The 24004-nt window shown below is 42.3% G+C and overlaps 1 protein-coding gene across 2 annotated transcripts in view; it reads left to right on the top strand.

Moving 5' to 3' along the window:
• MSRA (methionine sulfoxide reductase A) overlaps positions 1–24004 on the top strand; it is a 230480-nt gene that overhangs the window by 100079 nt on the left and 106397 nt on the right. For both annotated transcript variants that reach the window (XM_088162566.1, XM_088162567.1), the window contains exon 3: positions 5035–5154. In XM_088162566.1, coding sequence (XP_088018692.1) covers positions 5035–5154 — 120 coding nt within the window. The remainder of the gene's footprint in view (positions 1–5034; positions 5155–24004) is intronic.

Below are 24004 nucleotides of genomic sequence, written 5' to 3'. Positions count from 1 at the left end.
CATAATGGAATCATAAATAGGAATTTACATCAGGGAATCTTCGTGGAGACCAAGGATCATTCAGATTTGATAGGAACAGGCATTGGAGTAGAGATCAGAACAAAGGTGAGGAAAAGTTTCCTTTGGAGATTGTGGAGTTCCATGTGGGATTGGGGGAAAAATGTTTGGAATGTTGAATCATTTTCAAATAAGTTTTCCAATCGGTTTTTTGGTGCTCTGTGATGCTTCTGTAAACAGTACACAAAAAAAAGGAATTAACAATATTACAAGCTGTGCACGTTATTATGAGGATAGATAACTTTGGAATTAGTAATTTTGTCTGGGATTCATCTCTGCAGCACAGAGTCCTACTGAGCTTGTCAGGCTGGTAATTTTTTATGGATGTGGAAGAGAAATAGGCAACTTTCAGACACAAATCACTGTATTTTGGGATATTAGATTCAGCTTCAGATTCAGAGACTCTCTGGATTTTGTAAGGACTGTGTCTGGGGCAGGAACTGGTTTCTCCTGCCTTAAAATATGCAAATGGGATGCTCTTGGAGCTATGGGATCCCCAATATCAGGAGGACGTGGAGCTGCTGGAGAGAGTCCAGAGGAGGAACCAGAGATGCTCCAAGGGCTGGAGCCAGGCTGGGAGAGCTGGGGGTGCTCACCTGGAGAAGAGAAGGATCCAGGGAGAGCTCAGAGCCCCTTGCAGAGCCTAAAGGGGCTCCAGGAGAGCTGGAGAGGGACTGGGGACAAGGGATGGAGGGACAGGACACAGGGAAAGGCTTCCCACTGCCAGAGGGCAGGGATGGATGGGATATTGGGATGGAATTGTTCCCTGGGAGGGTGGGGAGGCCTTGGGATGGAATTCCCAGAGAAGCTGTGGCTGTCCCTGGACCCCTGGAAGTGTCCAAGGCCAGGTTGGACGGGGCTTGGAGCAACCTGGGACTGTGGAAGTTGTCCCTGCCCATGGCAGGGGTGGCACTGGATGAGCTTTGAGGTCCCTTCCCACCCAAACCATTCCATGATTCCCATTTGCCACGTCAGGAGCGTTTTCCCTGCCCTTTCACGTGTCTCTCCTGAATTCTGTGTCATTTATGTCAGCCTTGTGCACACAGATGTCCTGGATATCCTCAGGCTTCTCAAAGTATCCCAAAAGTCTCCATTTAGGCAAAGAAATGAATCCCTGGATGTTGAAGCTCCTGTGCAGCCAATGGAGACCTGGTCAATAAAGCTGCTCATCCCTGAGAACACCTGGGGTTCCATTCTGCTCTGCTTTTCTTGGAATATTTCAAATTTATTTTTTTTAATCTCTAAGAATGGGGTGCTTATCTCTCTTGTCAGAGTAGCACTTTGCTTTCATTATTTTAGAAGAATATTTCAGCTTATGCTGACTATTTATTAGGGATATGCAAATTGCAGGGTTGCCTATGGAAACACAGGGCCCTTGGTGACAAAAAACCTTGTTCAGAGGATCTATAGGAGTATGGATCCATAAAGAGAATAGCTGGAGAAAATGGATGTGGATGCTGGAAAGGAATATAGATTCTATAATTTAATCCCCAATTGTTGGATTAATATTTTTCATAGGGATACTTGAACATTTAAAGATTCCTGTCTGAATCTGGTTGGGTGTGAAGTTCAAATCCAGAAAAAAAGATATTAAAATACCTTTTGAAATTCCAATTAAGAGGCAGTCAAAACCCATCACTATTCTTGTTTTTGTTTTGCAAATTAGCAATTAAAAAGTGACAAATGTCTTCAGTGCTTAAACACTCCTCTGCAATACCCATTATGTTCAAATAAGACCTTTTTTTTTTTTTTCTGGGAATGTGAGTGTGTATCCTTGTATTTCCTTTTTTTTTTTTTTTTCCTCTTAGGAATGCCTCTGGAAGCTCCCTCTGTAACTCCAAAGCTGTACTCACTTCACCAGTACTGAGGATTATGCAAATCACTTCATGAATAGTTTAAAATCACATTAATGTTTTCAAGTTTTAAATTATAATATGGGTGGCTTATTTTGCTTTTATGGTTATTTTCTTCCTTTTTTTTTTTACTATTTTGTTTCCCCCTCTGAGTTTTAATTTAATTATTTAAATTTATTATTTAAATTATTTATTTATTCAGTTTCCTTACTAAAGTAGTAATAATTAAGGGAAGTAAGCTTTTTATTTTTGGTACTACAAGACCATGTGAAACCTTGAACTGAAAAGATTTCCCTGTTTTTGGTAATAATTGTCCATATTAACCATGGCTAGAGGCAGCCAATGCTCTGGAAAACAGGCACTCCATGAGCTCACGTGTCTAATTCTGGAATATTATGTGGGATTTTATTGTTAATATTTCTCTCCTTATGACAATTTCTCTGTCGAACGTGGCACCACTTTAGCAGAATAACAAACATCAGCTGAATGGATTAATGCTGGGGAAAGCAATTTAGTGCTGGATTGTTGTAAATGATGTCTCTTTACCAGCAGGTTGTTTTATTATGACAAAGATTTCAATTTTATCTGTTCTCGGGGATGGGAGGATTTATTGTTTGTGTGAGGTGGCAGAGCACTTGAGAAAATGATGAGAGTGGTTCTTCAGGAGAATAAAATCCCTCTCTCTCTCTGGGAAAGGGCTGCTCAGTGAACTCAGGGATCAGCTGGAAGAGGGGAAAAAGGGAGGAGTCCATAATAGGGACACAGGTCAAATTCACAGAGTCACAAAATAGTTTAGGTTGGAAAAGCCCTCCAAGATCAAGTCCAACCATCCCCCAGCAGTGCCAAGGCCACCACTGACCCTTGTCCCCAAGTGCCACATCCACAGGGCTTTAAAATCCCTCCAGGGATTGAGGATTCCACCACTGCCCTGGAAAGAGGGGTCAGAGATGATTATCAATGAGAGAATCCCAAATAATAGTTATTGATCAGGTCATTGGCCACAGCCCTGATGATCAGGGATTTCAACAGCAACGCTAGGGATTTATTGAGCATTGAAATCCCTGCAATAAAACACTAAGAATGAGAATTTCTGCTTTGTGTTTGAAGTTGGGGCTGTATCTGAACTCAGACTTGAGTTTGGGTTATCTCCTTTATCTTGGGCTGCTCATTCACACTCAGGTGCTGTCCTAGGAATATGATGTGGATCTGTCCCATTCCTTGGCATGGATGGTGTTGCTCCTTGGCCACCCCTCGGTGTATTTGTCCAGCCAGTGGTAGATTGGTAAATTGGCTCCAGAGTTGTTCCTGTGAGAGCCTCAGCCTCACCTGCTGCAGGCACAGCTGGGATTTTAGGCAGCTGGAGCTCAAACTTCCCTTGGAATATTAAGGATGCAAAAGCACTGAAGTATTAGAGTTGGGCAGAAGTTTATTTTCCATGTGTTTCATGCGGATCCAGACTTGGGATCTAAGGAGCAGCCCCCAAAACAAGTTAAATCACCCTTGGGAGCAGCTTCATACAGCCTTGGTGTGCCCAATTCCATGGCAGTTCCATGGCCCCTCTGCTCTGGAGCCAGGCTGGGAGAGCTGGGGGTGCTCACCTGGAGAAGAGAAGGATCCAGGGAGAGCTCAGAGCCCCTTGCAGAGCCTAAAGGGGCTCCAGGAGAGCTGGAGAGGGACTGGGGACAAGGGATGGAGGGACAGGACACAGGGAATGGCTTCCCACTGCCAGAGGGCAGGGATGGATGGGATATTGGGAAGGAATTCCTGGCTTTGAGGGTGGTCACTGGCAGAGGTTTGCCAGAGAAGCTGTGGCTGCCCCTGGATCCCTGGCAGTGTCCAAGGCCAGGTTGGATGGGGCTTGGAGCCACCAGCCTGATTTAGGTGAGGAAGCCAAGTCCAAGAGCTCTGGTTGTCTCTGTAATCAAGGGACAATAACTGCAATTTCATCATCAGTTTATATTTCCTGCAGGAATTGCCCTCAGGAGGTTCCAGCCTCTTTCCAGAATCTCCAGGAGCAGTTTTGCCTCTTAATTCCTGCAGCTTGCTTAAGCACCTGAATTAGAAATCCCAGTTCTGTACTTTTAGTTGCATTAAAACTTAAATTTGAAGTCAATCTCTGAAGGTTCAAAGAAAGAACATCATGAGCCATCAAGGTTGGAGGAGGGGCTGTTCTGTTCCTCTGGTTTGGCTTTGAAGGATCATTTCTGTGACTTTTTAACCTGTCATATCTGCAGTGTAACCAGGAGAAAACTCTCATGGATCACTGATTTCTGTGTATATAGAAAAAGTGTATTTAATATTTAGTTTATTTTTACTGCCTTTATTCCAACTGTTTTAGAAAGGGAATAATAACAGGATGTTATAATTGAAAAGGAAAATTCATTGCTGCAGCTTGACAATGCTGGAATCTCCACGACATTCTAAATAAATACTTTAATAAATAGTCCCTTAAACCTTTATTTAACTAAGCCACCCGACAATTGGCAGTGATGGTGGTGTTTGTTCCTTAATTCCCTTAACCAGGAGAGGTTTTAATTTACACCCTTAAACAGTCTGATGTCCTTTGATAATTGGCCATGGGGGTGAATGACTACAAAAATCTTGTCTGAACATCAAATATCTCTGTGCATAAATTGTTAAACTGAAGCATTTTTTCCCTTTATATAACATATAATATAATCCATTATTGCTGCCACCTCTGCCTGAAAGCAGAAAATTAAATAACTGTTTGCCATTAATACAAATTATTGTGTTTTGACAGCTTCCTAATCAGCTCAGGTAAAAATGGTGCTGCACAAACAGCACAATTGCCTTGTAAGGAACTTTTTTTTTTTGGTGTGTGCATGAGAATTCTCCTTGTTTGGGCCTTCAAACCCTTCCAAGGTTTGCCCTCTGTGATAAATGGATATTCAGAAGCATAAATCAAGCTGTGTTTGAGTCGTGCTCTGGTGCAGAATGGATTTCTCGTTATAGTTATCCTATAAATAAACTTGGAAAACACTTGACCAGCAGGTGCTGCCTGTGGATGTTCCTTCCACTATGCCCTGGATCAATTAATATGCAAATGAGTGATTGAGTATTGGCAGATTTTGACCTTGCAATGTGTATTTTGTGGCCTCTTCAGGTATGGGCTGCTTCTGGGGAGCTGAGAGGAAGTTCTGGAGGCAGAAAGGAGTCTACTCCACTCAAGTGGGTTATGCAGGAGGACATACCCCAAACCCTACCTACAAGGAGGTGTGCTCAGGTGAGTCTTTCCTCTTTGGTTTTTAAGGATTGGGAGTGGAATCCTGAATTCTGACATGACAACAAAGAGTGAAATGAGTGGCTGCAGTGACTAAGGAGATTTGGGGTTGACTTTACATCCTAAACTGTACTGAAATCTATGGATGCCCATCCCATTGCTGTCTGCTAATAATTAATGAGCCAATGTATGAACAAATATTCTGTTCTGATTAATAATCTGTTAATTTTTCACACAGTTCAGTGCACAGCATCCTGTTATTTCCAGGCCAAACCCTTGCATTTGTTTTTCACTCTACACTACAAAACCCCAACGTGTTTTTTTTTTCTGGGATCTGAACCACAGAACCCCTGGCAGCCAACTAGTGCTGCTCGTGGAAAAAATCCTGGCTTTCCTGGACTCACATGGAAGTTTTCCTTTGGTTTATTTTCTTGTTAACATTTTTATGGCAAATGCTGACACTGGGGCTTGTTCTTAGTGACAAACTCTCACATGGGCTTCATGGAAAGGGTGTGGAAAGTGGCACAAACAAATAATGGAAGCTTGAAGCCCCGTGCAGAGGTGCTGCAAGGCAGCCAAAAAGGCAAAAACTTTCTGGAAATAGAGAAAAAGTGGGAAAAGGGATGACTTAAGGTGGAATGAAATGGAAATGGAAATGGAAATGGAAATGGAAATGGAAATGGAAATGGAAATGGAAAGAAAAGGGAAGAGAAAGAGAAAAGGAAAGGGAAAGGAAAGGGGAAAAGGAATTAAATTGGAATGGAATGGAATGGAATGGAATGGAAAATTATTTTTCCATTTTATGAGGGAAGAGAAGGTAAGGGAAGGGAAGAGAAGGGAATGGAAATGAGAAATGGAAAGGGAATGGAAATGGAAATGAAAAATGGAAATGGAAATGGAAATGGAAAGAGAAGGGAAGAGGAAGAGAAAAGGAAAGGGAAAGGAAAGGGGAAAAGGAAAGGGAATTAAATTGGAATGGAATGGAATAGAATGGAATGGAATGGAATGGAATGGAATGGAATGGAATGGAATGGAAAATTATTTTTCCATTTTATGAGGGAAAAGGAAGGGAAGGGAAGAGAAGGGAATGGAAATGAGAAATGGAAAGGGAATGGAAATGGAAATGAAAAATGGAAATGGAAATGGAAAGAGAAGGGAAGGGAAAGGGAAAAGGAAAGGGAATTAAATTGGAATGGAATGGAAATGGGAATGGAATGGAACAGAATGGAATGGAATGGAAAATTCTTTTTCCATTTTATGGGGAAGGGAAATTAAAATTGAATAGAATGGAATGGAAAATTCTTTTTCCATTTTCTGGTGACAGCCATACAGAGGACAATCTGAAAAAGCCTTCTGGAGGGTGTGCAGGATTTGGAGCTATTTTCAGTGCGTTCCCCTAATACATAAATACCCCATTTTTGGCCAACATTAGACAACCCAGGATGTTCATTCAGCACCAAACATCTTTTCATATTTTGCTTACAGATGTTCAGAACAATTCTGTTGCTGTGTATATTCATAAGCTTTTAGAAATCTGCATAGCTCAAGTGGCACTGAAATCAGAAGGGAAGAACTCTGCTGTTGTTATTCATAAACTGGGGATGTACAATTACCATATAAAATACACAGCTAACGATGATTTCCTTAAAAACAGGGTCGTTTATGGGCTTGTGGTTCAGGCTGTTCACATGTGAGCAGGTCATTTGGGTTTGCTTTCAGTTGTTTTCTTTGTTTTATCTTCAGTGACTGGAATGTAAGGAAAAATAAAACATGTCTGGTTATTATATGGTATTAGTTAGAAGGCTAGGATTTAGTGAATTAAACCAATTTATAATCTTGTCAATTCTCATCTTTCTGAGGCATTTTCCCCTCCTGCACAAATCACAATTTCTAATAATTGCAATTCAATATAAAAATGTGCCACATAGACTTTGTTTCTGCTCTGAGTTACGTAAATTATTTGGCTGTGAAGTTGTTTCACATCTCCTCAGCAGCAAATTCATGTTTTTCTGAGGAATACTAGTGTCTCTTGCTTAAGAATTAGTCTTTTGACTGATTCTTCCATATTGGATTTCCAGTTCTCCTTAAAATGTCTTGGCTTCCAAAGGTCACCTGGAAGGCTTCTAAATAGCTGCTGGAAGAGAGTGGAGAAAGGGAAAATTAATTTCTTGCTCTGTTACCTCCTGTTCCTGTGGTCAGCTGGTGATTTCCCAAGTTAATTCCATAAGCCCAGAGCGGGGTGGTGCTTGGGATGTTGTTATTTAAGGGTGGAAAGGAGTGGGGAGGGTTTGGCTGGGTAATGTGGGTTTAATTTTACATATTTGTGCATAAACTGCAGATATTAAAGGCAACAATGGGAAATCTGATGGGAATTTTGCAGGAGTTGTTGATGGCAATAGAGGAAAAAAAGGTAATCTAGGGACATTCTTGACTTCTCAGATTCGCCCTTCCCTAAAAATGCAGAAGAATGTCCAGTGACAAACCACCAGCATGTTCATGGAATCCTGGTATCTTGGAATGATTTTGGGTGGGAAGGGACCTTTAAAGCTCATCCAGTCCCACCCCAGCCATGGCAGGGACAACTTCCACTATCCCAGGTTGATCCAAGCTCCATCCAACCTGGCCTTGGACACTTCCAGGGATCCAGGGGCAGCCACAGCTTCTCTGGGAATTCCATCCCAGGGTCTCCCCACCCTCCCAGAGAACAATTCCTTCCCAAAATCCCATCCATCCCTGCCCTCTGGCAGTGGAAGCCATTCCCTGTGTCCTGTCCCTCCATCCCTTGTCCCCAGTCCCTCTCCAGCTCTCCTGGAGCCCCTTTAGGCTCTGCAAGGGGCTCTGAGCTCTCCCTGGATCCTTCTCTTCCATTCCCAGCTCTCCCAGCCTGGCTCCACGATGAATTTGTGACTCTCCTGATGTTCAAACACGTTCAAACCCTTGGAGAACCCTTCAGCTGGACACAACTCTTCCAAAGTGGCTCTGGTTCTCCAAAGTGTTTAAATGTATAATTAAACTACAAATATTCCCTTCCCTTTCTGCAGCTTGTAAAAGGGATCTGAAGGTTTCCATGGACAGGAACTAAGTCCACAAGATTAAAGTTTCCAAGCAGTAATGAGAGTGGCTCAGAACATTTTCTTTTGTTATTAAATTGCTGTCAAGAGAATAGATTCCTGTTGTGCCTTTGTCTGGTCTTTTTCTTATCCTTATAAGAACAGGATATAGGAATTTTAATGACTGTGAAGAATCTGAGTGTTCACCATGCCCTTGATCTGTGCCTTGATAGGATTGGCCAATTGCTCCACCTCTCCCCTTTTTATTTTCCCCAAGTTCACCTGTGAGAAAGGATGGAAAGGTCAGACAAAGTACAAAATACTGCATCAATCAAAGTTAATGTCATGAACTGTGGGAACTACCGTTTTGTGTATTTTTTGTAGCAATTGAAGAACAGGATTTTGTAGAAAATCTGTAATTTTTTTGTTAACTAGAACAGTTGGAACAAGTTGTGTGTCTGCAATCATGAGATTATCATCCTAGGATCCTCCTGGATGTGCATCTAAACCTTGATATGACCCTAGAAACTATAATTTGTCCTCCATACAATTGCTAAGTCAGGAAATAAAATGAATGTAGCAATTTCACTTCAAAAATCGTTTGGAAAGGTGATGGCAGATGCTGCTGCAACGATAAAACCTTGGCAGCAAGAACCCAACAGATGCACAGAATTTCACTTACCTGCTCCTCTGCAGCTCTACCTCCAAATTTTCAAAGCTGGCACTACTGACATGTTTTTTATCAGCAGAGAGGTTGACCAAGAAAACTTTATTACACCTTAAAATGGATGCAGAAATGGAATCTGTAGATTTGTCATTTCAAAATGAAAGGCAGAAAAACGATTTGTTTTTTTTTTTTTTTCCGGTAAATAAATGTTAAATAAATTTGCCATTGCCTGGAAAACAAAATGCTCCTTGTCCACAAGGGATGGCAGCAGCTCTGCTCCATCTGTAATCAAGGTTGAGTTCACTTTTCCATCTCAGAATTTGACTTCTCAGGGTTAATGTCTTGTCTGGCTCAGGCTTGAAGAAACCAAAGTGATATTTATTATTTAGATACCTGATTGTGCCTCGTGGCAAATTTAAAATCCTAATAGCCTCACTGCTGTCCTCTGCCCCTTTCATCTATTTATCCCAGCATTGCCCACAATCACAGGCTTGGGTTGTAACAGCAATATAAATACCAAATATATTATTTATTATTAACAACTTTATTTGAATTGTATTCCACTGAGATGTGTTGTTTCCATCTTTCCTGTCTCCTGCTTTATTAAAGATATATATATAAGATGAAAATGTGGGAGCCCCAGAGGTTGAGAGAGCCATTACAGAGCAAGTCAAAGACAAAATCTTCTGACCTGGAGCCTACAGGAAGCTCCCAAAGGAGCTTCATTTTCAGAGGAGGCTCCTGCAGGGTTGGGCTGTGATGTTCCCTGTGTCACTGAGCCTGAAAACAGAAGATGCAGCACAGAGCTGCTTCTTTCTAAGTATCAGAACACTTTGTATTTGTGAAAATGGTGTTATAAAAATGCTCAGTGCTCTTCTTGTGGCCAGTGGGGGAGTTCCCTAATTTTTGTTCTTTTTGTTTTTTGCTGTGGAGACCTTGCAAAGAAAAAATAAGGTACAAAGGCAGTTACTCAGTGTGAGCTCAAACTCTGCTCCCAGAATTGGTGGTTACTACAGGTGGTAAATATTGGGAATAAATCCTTCCCTGGGAGGGTGGCACAGGGTGCCCAGAGAAGCTGTGGCTGCCCCTGGATCCCTGGAAATGTCCAAGGCCAGCTTGGAGCAACCTGGAATAATTCCCATAGTAGAGAAGGTGAAAAGGGATGAATTTTGAGGTTTCTTCCAAACCAAACCACTGTCTATGAAAACAGGGAGAAGCTACAGCTCTTGGGAGACCATGACTCTGGAATTAAAGCAGGTGATGGAACATTTTGGCATTTTCCCTGCATTTCTTGTTTATTGTGTTTCTGTTCTTTTGCTGCTCCTGCTGCTCATTCTCCCAGGTGAAATCTTCCTTCCTTTCAGGCACAGGACTGAAATGCTGTGGTGTCAGTGTGGATATGTGTGATAATGTATTTTTCCTGAAATTGGGAGAGCACTGCAATTACTCTGTGCAAACATCACCCCCTCTGACTCGCTTGTTTTATGGAACATCTTCCTGTGCTGGCATAGAAAACTTTGGAAATTGATTCTTGTCTCACTGAGGTGATTAAGATTTTGAATAATTCTGCAAGTGACCTGCACAATTTCTAGGTGTTGGATGCATAATGAAATTATCAAACCACAGGAGTTTAACTTGCTTCTGTTTGCTCAGCTGTGCCCGAGACTGTTGTAGTTCAGATTTTAATAAGTAAATTATGATAGTGAAGTTGTGCTCTGTCTTACCTTTGCAGACACTCACACTTTTACCTGAGCTTCCTCCAGGTGAGGAGAATTTGGTCCATGAGGAAGACAAGAACTTTAGATCCTCATGGCTGTCGTGCACTGCAGCAACGAGAGTCTAAAGGATCCTTGGAGAAGGATTTTGGGGAAAGGCAGAGCTCAGGGGAATTCTTGGATTTCCTCATGGGTTTGTTCTGGGCTAAGACTTGAGCACATCCATTGCAGGTGAATTCTTTTCAGGGAGACAAAAGTGACAAAAGCCTTTCAGAAGCTTTGGTGCACTAAAAAAGGGCAGATTGTGAAGCTGGGATTAGAGAAGGTGTAGGATGGCACCTGAAAACTTCTGGATGAAACATCAAAACCAATTGCAAGGTAGAATCCATCCCTTTGTATCTCTCAGGCTGGAAGACCTGGGTGTAAGCAATGGAAAAGAGTCATCCAATTTTTATTTAAACACCCAAAATGATAAAAATTCCATTTCCATCTGTGGGCAACTTCCCCACAATAATAGGGTGCAACCCTCCTCTTAAATGATTTGTAGGACTCAGTTAATTCTTTTTAACACTGCAGCACAGATCTTTGCCTGCAGAGCCCCAGAGATAACCCACAAAGCACCCAAAATACTTCTGACAAAAGATAATTGAGGTACAGCTGAGGCTCCTGCTGATTTTTGCTCATTGACTTCAAAACCCTTTCCAAAAATTGTGTCTTCCTGTCTGGGACCTGGCTGCTCCTACACCAGGGGCAGCAGGGAGGGTGGATCACTCCTTCCCTGACCTCAGGATGTTTAATAAAATACCTTGGCCATTGCTGGGATAACTGGGTCACTCAAAGGTTTATTTTGCCCTTAACTCAGGAACCAAATTCCCTTTTTATTTAAACTGCTTTTCTGGAAATTTCTTGGGTATATATAATCTCAGAAAAGGAATAAAAGGAAAGGGAGGATATTGGACTGTTTGTGCTGGTTCACACCAAGGATGCAGCTGATCTAAGAATCTGCTCCAGCAAAAATCAGCCTGGCTTGGGCTGGAAGGGGCTTGGAACAACCTGGTCTAGGGAGCAGCACCCAGCCCATGGCAGGGCTTGGAACTGGATCAGCTTTAGGGTCCCTTCCCACCCAAACCAGACCGAGTTCTGTCTTCATTTACCTCCCTGCTTCCAGGTATTATTGATTTAGTCTTTAATCATCACCGATGACCTTTTCTGTATTAATTTGTTTATCCACCTCTTTAATACGATTTTATTCCTGGCATTCACAAATAGGAGGGGAAATTGGGGGTTCATTAACTCTGGTGCTGAACCTGTGCAGGAAGTTTCAAAGAGAACTTGTTGAAGGATATTTTGCTAAAGGTTAATTCTTGGCAGCTACAAATCAACATGTCTGGAAATTAAGTATTTATTCTGAGGCGAAAGGAAAAATTTGTTTTAATGATATTCTTCCCTTATTTATGAGTATTCCATAGTGATGTGCTGTACTTTTGTACCATCAGTAAGGCTCAGAGCAATGGGTGAGCTGGGAAATGATGAAAAAACAAGGTAATGGGAAAAAACAGACAGATCTGCCATAGGAGGTCTGAAAATACCACTTATGCACAAGGCTTTTGTCAGGACACGTTTTTTTCTTACCCAATAGTTCAAATAATTTTCGTTATTCATCTACTTAGGATTAAAATTGTGATGTGAACTGTGGCCACTAACCCTAGAACAGTTTGGTGTGTTGGTGAAAATGATGTTATCAAAAATCTCACTGTTGTTATGGTGGCCAGTGGGGGCTCATTTTTGAATTTCTTGTACTTCTAATACTTGAAGAACTCGAAGTACTTATTGTTTTTGCTCTGGAGACACTTGTAAAGTAAAAATAAGCTACAAAGCCACTTACTGAGTCTGCCAAACTGTGATCCTGAAATTAGGGAGGAACCTTAAGCTGATGTGGTTCATGCAGCACTCAGAGCACATCTGATTTCTACACGGGTGAGGTGACTTCAGCCTGGAGATGTGGACAAAGTGACCAGCCTGAGGTGTCTGACCTTAAACCTGTCCTTCCAAAGGAGGAGGAGAAGCTGCCTGCCTTGGGTAGAGCCCTCTTGGAGCTTTTAAAAATCAGCTAAAGGATTGTTCTGTTTGGCTTCCAAAGCAGCTTCTTAGTTAAAAGCAAAAGGAATGCACAGCAGTAGGTGAAGGGAGGAAGATGGAGAGGGAATTTTTACAAGAGCCTGGAGGGACAGGACAAGGGGGAATGGGTTTACACTGACAGAGTAGGTTTAGATGGGATACTGGGAAGAAATTCTTCCCTGTGAGGGTGGTGAGGGGCTGGGATGGAATTCCCAGAAAAGCTGTGGCTGCCCCTGCATCCCTGGCAGTGTCCAAGGCCAGGGTGGACAGAGCTTGGAGCAACCTGGGATGGTGAAAGGTGTCCCATGGCAGGGGTTGGGACTTTTAAGGTCCTTTCCAACCCAAACCATTCAAATTCCATGATTCCACATAGCCAGGACTCCTCCTAGACTTGAACTTAGCAGGAAATATTTTACTCTGAGAGGCTCAGTGCACTCTGAGCACTGCCCTGCTCTTATTTTCAATCCTTCTGAGGTGTGTTGTGTGTACTGACATTCCCAGCCATCCCTTTTAAATCCATGGATCCTCGGAATGCTCTGTCTGGGAAGAATCAAGAAGGAATCATGAGGTTTCTCTGCCTGGAGACATTTCTGAGCCCAGAAAAGCATCGTGGCAGTGGCAGTGTCTGTGTTCCCACACGTGCCCACAGTGCATCCACACACATCAAATGTTCCTGGGAAAACAAACCCCAATCACAACATTTGTCCAACTGGAGTTTTTTGTCTGCTCCTTCCCCTCTTGGTTTAATCCAGTGTTTACTCAGTCAAGCGATTCAATTAGAAGCTGTTTTTATTTTCTTTCTGAGGAGTGAAGAATGTTAATTGTAGCTGAAATGCCTTCGAGTGATTCTCTCCTAATGTCACATTTCCATAAAATCTAGGAAAGCTTTGCTTTCTGCAAAGAGAGTGCAGCAGCAGAACAAAAATGCTAAAAAAGTGGCTTTAATGTTCTGAATGCTGGACTTGGTGTGGAGTGGGACCTCGGTGAGGGAAGCAGAGGAATAAAAGAAGGTCCTGTACTCCCAAAGTGTTGTGTTAGACTGAGAGAAAAGACAGCAGATTGTGCAGACAGTTGGAGAAATCAAGGCTTAGGAGAATTTTAATTAATATGAGAAGCCATGATCTCAGTGTGTGTACAAAGATGTCACTGCCTGGGTTGGAGTAGAGGGGGAGGGAATGGAAAACAACTTTAATTCTTCTGTCCTTGGCTTTCAGGCTGTTGCTGGGGTTTAACTGGAGCCTGATCTGGATGGGGTTGGTCCTTCCCCTCAGGGATCTTGTGAGCCATGAAAAATTGAGCTGCATTCCTGTTGCTGGTGGCCTCCATTCATGGAATCAGTAAAGCTGGAAAAGCTGGAAAGTTTGGAAAAAAAATCTGAGTTCATCGAGTCCAACCATCAACCAGCACCACCACCATGGTCACCACCAAACCTTGTCCCCAAGTGCCACCTCCACACCTTGTTTGGGCACTCCACCCCTGCCCTGGGCCAATGTGTGAAAACCTTTTCCATAAAGAAATTGTTCCTAATATCCAACCTAAACCTCCCTGAGGCAGCTTGAGGCTGTTTTGTCTCATCCAGTGATTTGTGATCTGGGAGAAGAGTCTGACACCAGCTCCCTGCACCCTCCTGTCAGTGTGCTGTAGATATCAGAAAGGTGATCCATGACCTGGGATTAAGGAAATCCTGATTTATCCAGGCCACAAATTTGCTTTATTCATCCTGAGAGGTGACAGGGACCATGGGCTAAACTGAAAGCTTGGATTATCATTAACTGTCATAATTACACATTGTTTACTTCTCCTTTTTTTCCTTTTTTTTTTCTTTCTCACTTAATTTTTTTTGTGTTATAATGGCTTAGATTTTTATTTGGAAAGGACACAAGGTATAATCATGTCATTCTCTCTGCTGAATGCTGTGAAAATTCTTAAATTCTTTGTTCCAAGTGAAATGGAACACCATTATAGCATGCTTATCATCTGCTAAAAAAGTAATAAATTGGGTCAAACTGATCCTAGATGTAATTCTGCTGATGTTAATGGTGTTAAATCAGGAAAAAAAATTCTCTTGGCCTGTTAATATGATGACAAGACAAAAATGTGGCTACAAAGGAGCAAACAAACCTTGGAAAAAGAAGTTCCACTCTCACTGATCCTGCCCTGTTTCTTCAATGTTTTGAAGCTATAAAGCATTGCAAGAGTGCTAAATATTGACATTTTTACTATTATTATTTTCTGAAAGGGCTGGTGATGGTGGGGGAGGAGGTCAGGATTTTATCCCATCCTTCTCCTTTGAATTTTTGGCTCCAGCAGAGCTGACCCTGACCCAGTGGTAGGTGCAGATGGGACCATTATTTTTCACCGCTTCATTTATTTTGTTTTAACAAATGGTTTCGTTTTCTCTCCTGCCTCGTGGCTCTGTGTTCAGGGCCAGTTCAGCCCTTCTGCAGGTGTTCAAAGGTGTTCAAAGACAGCAGCAATGTGTAATGAGCTCTTCCCTCATGTCCCAGCTGCCTTTGTGAGCCGGTCAGAAGCCTTTAGGTGAAGCTAAAATTAAATGGAAAAGTATAGGCTGGGATCTGGTGTCTTTAGTCTGAGCTGAATTTAGGCTGGAAAGCACAAGGAAAGTAGGATCCAGTTTGCATTAAGTAGGGCAGATTTTGGGTGGAGAGAGAGATTTCTTCCTTCTTCTCCTGAACATGCAGCAATGCAAAATCCAACGGGGAAAATGGCATCCATATCCAAATAATCAAAATAATCCAAAACGTGGAAACAGAAGCAAACAAAAAGAGAAAAGCAGAGATTTGCCTTCCCACAGTGCACCTGGCATGAAGCTGCTGCAAAGTGCATCAGCCCAGATGTTACCCTTGGGAATGAATCCCAGGATCTTTCCTTTCTGCCTCTTCTTCTTCTCCCTGCCCTGATTGCTCCAAGCAGTAGAGGAAAATAAGATTCCCACCTGGCTCCTGGTGTCCAGGGAAGGGAACAGAGCTGGGGAAGGGGCTGGAGCACCAGGAGAGGCTGAGGGAGCTGGGAAAGGGGCTCAGCCTGGAGAAAAGGAGGCTCAGGGGGGACCTTGTGGCTCTGCACAACTCCCTGACAGGAGGGGACAGCCAGGGGGGTCGGGCTCTGCTCCCAGGGAACAGGGACAGGATGAGAGGGAACAGCCTCAAGCTGGGCCAGAAAGGTTCAAGTTGGGAATCAGGAGGAATTTCTTCATGGAATGTGTGGTCAAACATTGGAAGGGGCTGCCCAGGGCAGTGGTGGAGTCCCCATCCCTGCAGGGATTTCGAAGCCATGTGGATGTGACACTTGGGGACATGGATCAGTGATGGCCTTGGCAGTGCTGGGAAGTTGGATTTGATGGTCCCAGAGGGACTCTCCCAACCCTGATGATTTTATAATTTTATAATGTCACTCCTGTGTCTCAGCAGTGTGGCCTGGCTTTACCAGGACATGAAAGGAATGTGCTTCCTGGACTTTTCCTCTAAACCTGGAGTTGGGAGACTTTCAACAGAATTCTCTCTTATTTTGGGAGTCCTTTGGGATCCAGACTCCAAATTCCCTGGGCAGGTGTTTGAACCAAGGGCTGTCACATCAAAATTTGGCAATATTTTGCTACCAGCTCCCACAGTTCCAGATCTAATTAACTAGGAAGAGCAAAATACTTTTCCTGGTCTTTCCCAAAAAAATTCACAGACTCCAACGAAAAATATCCAAAGATTAGCAGTATCTTTCATATACAGCAGTTGAGATTTATGGAACTTTGCATAATGAAGAGAATAATTTCTCTGGCCTGCTTGAGGGATGACTATTTCAGGAAGCTCTGGAAAAATAAAATAATGAATTAAAAATGGCACAGCTTTGCAGCAGAACTGCATTTGTTGCTCCTGCTTTTCTGCCAGGCAGTTTTGATCCACTGAAGTGCAGGAATAATCAGTGTCACAGCAGATATGGAAGGCAAATCCTGCAGACCAACTGAGTGGAAAGCCAAGTGTCTCCCTGCATATTCATCTATTTATTGCCTCTGATTCTCCTCTAATTCCTTTATTTTCCATATGATAATAGACTTTTCTCCATGCACACCCATTGTTCCCATGAAATAGGATTTGTCTGCACGCAAGATGTTCATATAACTTGTGAGGGCAGAATTTATCAAAACAATTGAGCTGCGAGCAGGGATCTCACTGAGTTGCTTTTTGCCTCCTTTATTCCCATCTTTTCTGCATTTGAATTGTTAAACAGGAGCTCTGCTGCAGTGTCAAAGAGTGCCTTACAAAAGCTGTTGCCATAGAATTACACCTAGAAATGAGTTCTTTTAAAATCAGCTGCACGACAAGTGGTTATTTATTTGTACTCAGGCCTATTTAACAGCTCTTCATTACAAGAATGGCCCAGAGTCTGAGGAACAACTTATCCATTACAGCTCCTGCTCCCAGTGTATTCCATAAAGAGCAGATAATGACTTCTCACACATTTTCAAAGAGTTCTCAGAAAATAATTCCCTCTTTTCTCACCTCTTCCAGGAATCCCTGAACTGCCCCACTGCTTGTCACACCAGCAACAGAACCTCTTTGGGATCCCAGAATGGTTTGGGTGGGAAATGACTTTAAAAATCATCCAGTCCCAACTCCTGCCATGGGCAGGGACAATTTACACTATCCCAGGTTGCTCCAAGCCCTGTCCAGCCTGGCCTTGGACACTTCCAGGGATCCAGGGGCAGCCACAGCTTCTCTGGGCACCCTGTGCCAGGACCTCCCCACCCTCCCAGGGAACAATTCCTTCCCAATATCCCATCCATCCCTGCCCTCTGGCAGTGGGAAGCCATTCCCTGTGTCCTGTCCCTCCATCCCTTGTCCCCAGTCCCTCTCCAGCTCTCCTGGAGCCCCTTTAGGCACTGGAAGGGGCTCTGAGCTCTCCCTGGATCCTTCTCTTCTCCAGGTGAACACCCCCAGCTCTCCCAGCCTGGCTCCAGAGCAGAGGGGCTCCAGCCCTTGGAGCAGCTCCATGGCCTCCTCTGGAATTTCTCCACAGCTCCACCTCCTTCTGCTGTTGGCCCCAGGGCTGGGGGCAGCTCTGCAGGTGGGGTCTCACCTGAGCTGGGCAGAGGGACAGAATCCCCCCACCCTCCCCTTCTGGTCACAAAATCCCTTTGGAAACCCTTCCCAGGGATGGAACTTCTCCCCGCTGCAGTCAGAGCCATTCCCATTCCATTCCGAGGGGCAGCACAGCTGTCTCAGGGCATGTGCTGGGATCTGAGTTCCCCCCCTTTGCTGCTCCTGCCTCTCCTGTTCCCCAGCAGTGATTCCATGGTGGAATTTGCCTGGCAGCCCCTTGGAGCAGGATGGGAGGAGGAGCAGGGGCAGCCGAGCTGTTACCTGGAGAATTCAGCTCCTTCCCTTTCATTCCTGGCTCCAAGGCTGACTTGGGTGACCTTCAGCTCTTCCTGCCCATTGTCCTCTCTCAGGAAAAAGGGAGATAGTTTATCTTATCTTCTAAGGGGCTTTGAAATCCAGGGATATATGGATTTTTTTGGGGACTGAGTGTTGGAGGAAAGCACAGGCAGCAAGGGAAACTCAGAAGTTGTGTTTTATCTCCTGGAGTCTTAGAGAATTTTAGCTGATATATTTTGGTGTTTACACATCTAAATTATTTTATTCAGCTGAACTATAGATCTGAATATTTTGCTTAGCTTAAATGTCTTTTTTAAAGTTCTGATTGCTCTCAGGTCCTATAAGATGAAATAGATGCCCCAGTGTGTCATGTAAAATCTTCTTTGGGCACCTTATAATTTTCCACATTTTGTAATATTTATTATTACAAAGTACATACAATGTCTACCCCCCAAACTGCTCTGTATATTTAACTTAAACATTCTTTTAACTGAAATAAGGTTTCAGACAGATCTTTACAGCTCTGCAGGATGTGACTTTCTGGCTTCATTCATTCCTTACGTATGGAGTGAAAATTCACTAAGTTCATTTGATTTACTTTTAATTTCTAATCAAGTTACTGACAAAGTATCTGCTCCTGAAGCTTTTGTAATTTTAATATTATATATAATAAAAATGTAATAACAAAGGTTATATTAGTTTTAATATTAAAATATAGATGGACTGTACCATATTGTCTCCTTCACTGAACACCTTCTATGAAGACTGGGTTTAAAAAATCATTCTCCTACAGAAATATTCTAAAAACATTTTAAACCAGTTCTCCAACAATGATTTTTACTCCCCCTAGAAGTATTTAAAATACTTTTTAAAAAAATCTGAGATTAATGCAGCAGCATTTCAGTGCTACAAGCCAAGGCAAATCTAATTTCATTGTAAAATTCCTCCATTTGCAGAACCAAAATAATAATAAAAATGAAAAAAAAAAAAATTTCGCTCAGCGAGAAAGGGGAAAAAAAAATCCCCAAAGCCAGAAATTTCTGCTTTTGCAAGGATAGTGTTGTTAGTGCCATTCCCTTTGAAATAATTCCTCCCTAATTGGTATCCCAATGTAATGGGTAAGTGAACATATTTCACAGCAGCAGCTGTTGGATGTTCAATGACTGGAAAATACGGCGCTGGTGAAGTGTGTGGAGTGCTCATCCCATCAGGAGGAGTAAGTTAATCATACACAATTCACTGAGCACTGGAGCTGCATTTGCAGAGCAGGGGCTGCCTTTTAATTGTCGTGGGCCCTTTTTCAATATCTTGCAGGATCTTTTGTCTCAGCCGTAGCAGTTTTGGTTGCATCCCTAAAACTGTCAGTCTTCCTTATTTTTGCAAGGGCCTAACAATTCCTCCTTCACAATGCAGCTTAAATTGGACCAGATGCTGCATCAATAGAGCAGTCTGCCCATCTCAGAGGCATTAAGCCCAAAATTATTTAGAAAATTGAAGCCTTTAACATACTCTGGATTAATGTGATTAAGTAGAGCTTGCTTTAATTCATAGCCATCTATTCCTTTATTAATAGCCATTTCATCAACAGGAGCAGCACATATGGGGACAAGATGACTGAAAGTTAAATTGATTGCTGGAAGCCTGGAAGAAAAGCATTTAATGTTTCAATAATAACTGATGTAAGACTTCACTGCGGGGCATTTTGGATAGATTTAGACCAGCTTATAAGCACAGTATTTATTAGTATCTTTTAATTTTTATTATAAGCTTGCTAAATGGAAGTTGGTGGGGTTTCTTTTGTATTATTTTTATTTTTAATCCCATCTTTAAGTCTGCATTTAATGTACAAGATTTGTAAAGGAGAGTCTTTCATGTGACTCACAGCAGCTGGTCCAGGCCATAGTGGAGCTGGGACTTCTGGAAGGCTTAGGAAGAGATAAAATATAACAGAGGAGAATTTGTTATTATTTGCACACATCCATTTCTGATCCTAGAACTATTCTAGGTGCTGGAGGAGTGTGTGAGAGCTCTTGTACGACCCATAATAAAGGGGGGGACATCCCTCACACATTTAAACCCCATTTGTGGGGAGAGTTCATGTTTGTCCTGATTTATTTCCCAGCTCAGGAATTACATCTGCACAAGTTTATATGTGGAATCATGGAATAAAAAAAAAAAAGAAAATCATTGAATAGAATGACAGAATCCCAAAATCTCACAATGGTTTGGGAGGGAATGGATCTTAAAGCTCATCTCATCTCATTCCACCCCCTGCCATGGGACACCTCTCACTATCCCAGACTGCTCCAAGCCCCATCCAACCTGGCCTTGGACACAACGTGTGGAGGGAGAGAAGCATTTACAGGATGGTCCAATACCATGCAGGGACCATTCCAACTACTGACAACTGAAAAGATCTAATCCCAGTGCCTGGGAACATTGAAGAGATCTAATCCCAGTGCCTGGGAACATTGAAGGGATCTAATCCCAGGATTTGGGAACATTGAAGAGATCTAATCCCAGGATTTGGGAACATTGAAGGGATCTAATCCCAGGACCTGGGACAGCTCCCAGTGCTGTGTATTTGCAAGTCAAGTCAGTCCTGAGTTCTGCTAAAGGTAATTAAGATGCCAGAGTTCCTTGGTATGTTCAGACTGGTCCGGTTCACTTAAAAGTAATCTCTGCTTTGAAATGGAGAATGATGAGAATGAGCTGTGATTTATGACCATAATCAGAGTCAAGGAGTAGGATGTTGGAAATTGGGGTTGGAAGTCTTTACTCCAAGCTCTCATGGGCAGCAGGACCATCTCCAACACCCATCAGCCCATCAGGCCAGTTCAGGAACAGCTCCAGGCTGGAGGTGACAGAGGGGCTGCACTGCAGGACTCTGCCCCTGGGATAGAAGTTCTCCAAAAGTCCTGTTTGAGCCTTCCACGTTGTGGGATGTGGCCATTGTCACTCGCTGGGATGTCTATCCCCGCTGAGGGAAGAAAATGTGGAGTTGCTGGAATGAATCCAGAGGAGGCCACGGAGAGGCTGGAGCCCCTCTGCTCTGGAGCCAGGCTGGGAGAGCTGGGGGTGCTCACCTGGAGAAGAGAAGGATCCAGGGAGAGCTCAGAGCCCCTTGCAGAGCCTAAAGGGGCTCCAGGAGAGCTGGAGAGGGACTGGGGACAAGGGATGGAGGGACAGGACACAGGGAATGGCTTCCACTGCCAGAGGGCAGGGATGGATGGGATATTGGGAAGGAATTCCTGGCTTTGAGGGTGGTCACTGGCACAGGGTGCCCAGAGAAGCTGTGGCTGCCCCTGGATCCCTGGAATTGTCCAAGGCCAGGCTGGATCAGCCTGGGATAGTGGAAGTTGTCCCTGCTCATGGCAGGGGTGGAACTGGATAATTTTTATTCTCCCTTCCAACCCAAACTCTTCTGTGACTCCAGATATTCTAAGAAGAGAAATAATGTTAAGCATTTCTCTCTCAGCATTACAAAACTGCATTTTATTCCAGGTTGGTTTTATGTAACCTCAGCTTTTGGCCACAGGATCTTCCAGTGCAGAAAAACCAGAGTTTATTTCAATATGAGAAAAAAAATCTCCAAGAAATGGTAGCTGTGAGAAAGGAAATTTGTGGCCCTCGTTTTGCCAGAGTTGTTCCTAAATTCCAACAATTCTCCAAGTCTTAGGGATGTACAAATCCATAAATGAGAGCACAGTGATCCATTTTATTTCCATATATTAATTCCCTCAGTTTTGGGTTTTTTAAAATAAATTAACAGTAGTTCTTTTTTTTCTCATTGTCTTCTGAATACTCTTGAGCATCCAATTTGGTCATTCCTTTTTGGATGAGTAAATATCAAGGAATACTGGTTTCTATTGAATTAAAAATCCTTTCTTTGCTTTGCTGAAATCATCTCCTTTAAATGGGAATATAAAAAGGATACAAGTGACCCATAGCTGAAAACCCTTGATTTGGGTCTGGTTGAACAGAAATAATGGATAATCAAAACCAATGAATGTTCATTAGGCTTAAACTGGAGGTAAATGCTTTTACTGGTCTAATGTGAATGATGATATTTACATTATAGCAGAAGAAAAAAAAGCAAAAATACTTTTTGTTTTGTGTGAGTAGCACTGCACTGTTTACTGGAATTAATTTTAATTAATTGCATTAGTGGCTGAAATAAAGGCTGCTCTTATTGGCTTATCCCAGCATAATTAATCATCGTAATAATTCATTTTACGTGACTTCTTGAGGTTAAGCTTTGGTGGAGCCATTCATTAAAATTGAGAATTAATAATGTCTAAAAGGTTGGCCAGAAAAAAAAAAAAAAAAAAAGGGAGAAATATCTGTAAAGATTTATTAAAGGCCAATGATTGATCTGCTCCTCTTTGTTTTTTAAGCCTGGTTTCAGACCTGGGTCGTGCAGCTGTAGAAGTCTCTCAGCTGGTGTTTGATCTGGTTCTGTGGTTAATGGCCTTTGTGGGGTGTGTTTTTCACAATTCTCTAAGAAAATTCTTCTCATCACTAAAGTGGGGGTTTGTGCTCAGATTCCAGGAATGAGGAATTCCCCTCTCCACAATCAGCGATGGGATATTCTGGAGTAGAGCCTCTGATGATGCTGGGCATGGAGCAAAATTCTTCTCCCTCGGGGCCCTTTGTGAGGGTGGCTGGGAAAAATAAAGTTACAATCAAGGAGCTGAAGTGAAAATGAATTCCCAGGATGATTTTCTGCCTCCAAACTCTTTTGATTAACAGACTTTTCAGGGGTTTAAATGTCTTTTTATCAACCAGACAACCAATTTTGTCACCTTTTGTGATTTGAACTCTCCTTTGTTGCTCTTTGCAGACATTTGTACCATGCACCCAAGACTGCAAATTCCTGATTTCCCAGTTTCTGACCTTACTTCAATTTTTAATATCTCTCTTACAATTTTTAATATCTCTACTGGGCAAATTTTTAGCCCCCTTCTTCAATAACCTTGCAGGAATATCATTTGAAGAGGGGCAATGGCTGTAATTTATAATTAAAAGAAATAGCAGCATTTCTAAAGCTCTTTGAGGGAAAGTACTGTAAATGAAATGATTAAATATAATTGTAATTAATTATATGTCTTATGGCTGTTCTAGATATATAAATTGTCAAAATTTTATCTTTTGAATCTCTTTAATAGTTTTGCTAAAGACTTTTTCAGCAAATAGTTGCTTGGGCATTTTTAGAACTTTCTAGAATTCTTTTATTAATTTTGATGGATTTAGAAGTATTTGTCTAGCACAAATTAATTCTGAATTTTCATCCTAGCTCCCTTTTTGCCCTCTGAGTGCCTGTTTGTCATCACAAACTTTGCTTTGTTACCTTCTCTTTGCACTTTGGTGCTCTCTGGTGAAACCAGGTTGCCTGTATTGCTTTTTGCAGATTTGTTTTGGGGAAATCAGAAGGGAAACAATGATCCCAATCTTATTTATGTTTATAATAGAACTGTCAGAGTAGTTTAATAAAAATCAGCTATGAGGGAGAAGCGTTCAGAGTACAAATACAGAAATTTATCCTCTATTTTTTGGCATTCTGGTCTACAGTTTTCAGGTATTAACATCTAAATATTTTTTTTTCTAAGCTCTTTGGTGGTTTCCAGCTTCAGAAAGAGTCAGAACTGTCACATTTCAGAAACCAAACCTTTTATTCAGAGATCTCCTCTGAGTATCTCTTACCCACTAATCTCTTACTGGATTCACTCTAGAGAGACAAGGAGAAAACCACAATTTTTTGTAGTTCTAATGGAAAATATTAAATATTAGAGTATCTTACTCTCATTTCTTGGTTTTTAAAATCCAGATTAGTTAATATTTTCCAGCTTGCTATTAATAGATATCCCCAGGTATTATATTTACATCCATTTATCCCTTTTCAAAGCTCCTCAC

The sequence above is a fragment of the Sturnus vulgaris genome, chromosome 3, assembly GCF_052056855.1.
Source record: "Sturnus vulgaris isolate bStuVul1 chromosome 3, bStuVul1.hap1, whole genome shotgun sequence".
Classification (NCBI taxonomy): Eukaryota; Metazoa; Chordata; class Aves; order Passeriformes; family Sturnidae; genus Sturnus; species Sturnus vulgaris.
Note: the sequence above shows the minus strand (reverse complement) of the source record. Positions and strands in the feature narration are given on the sequence as shown.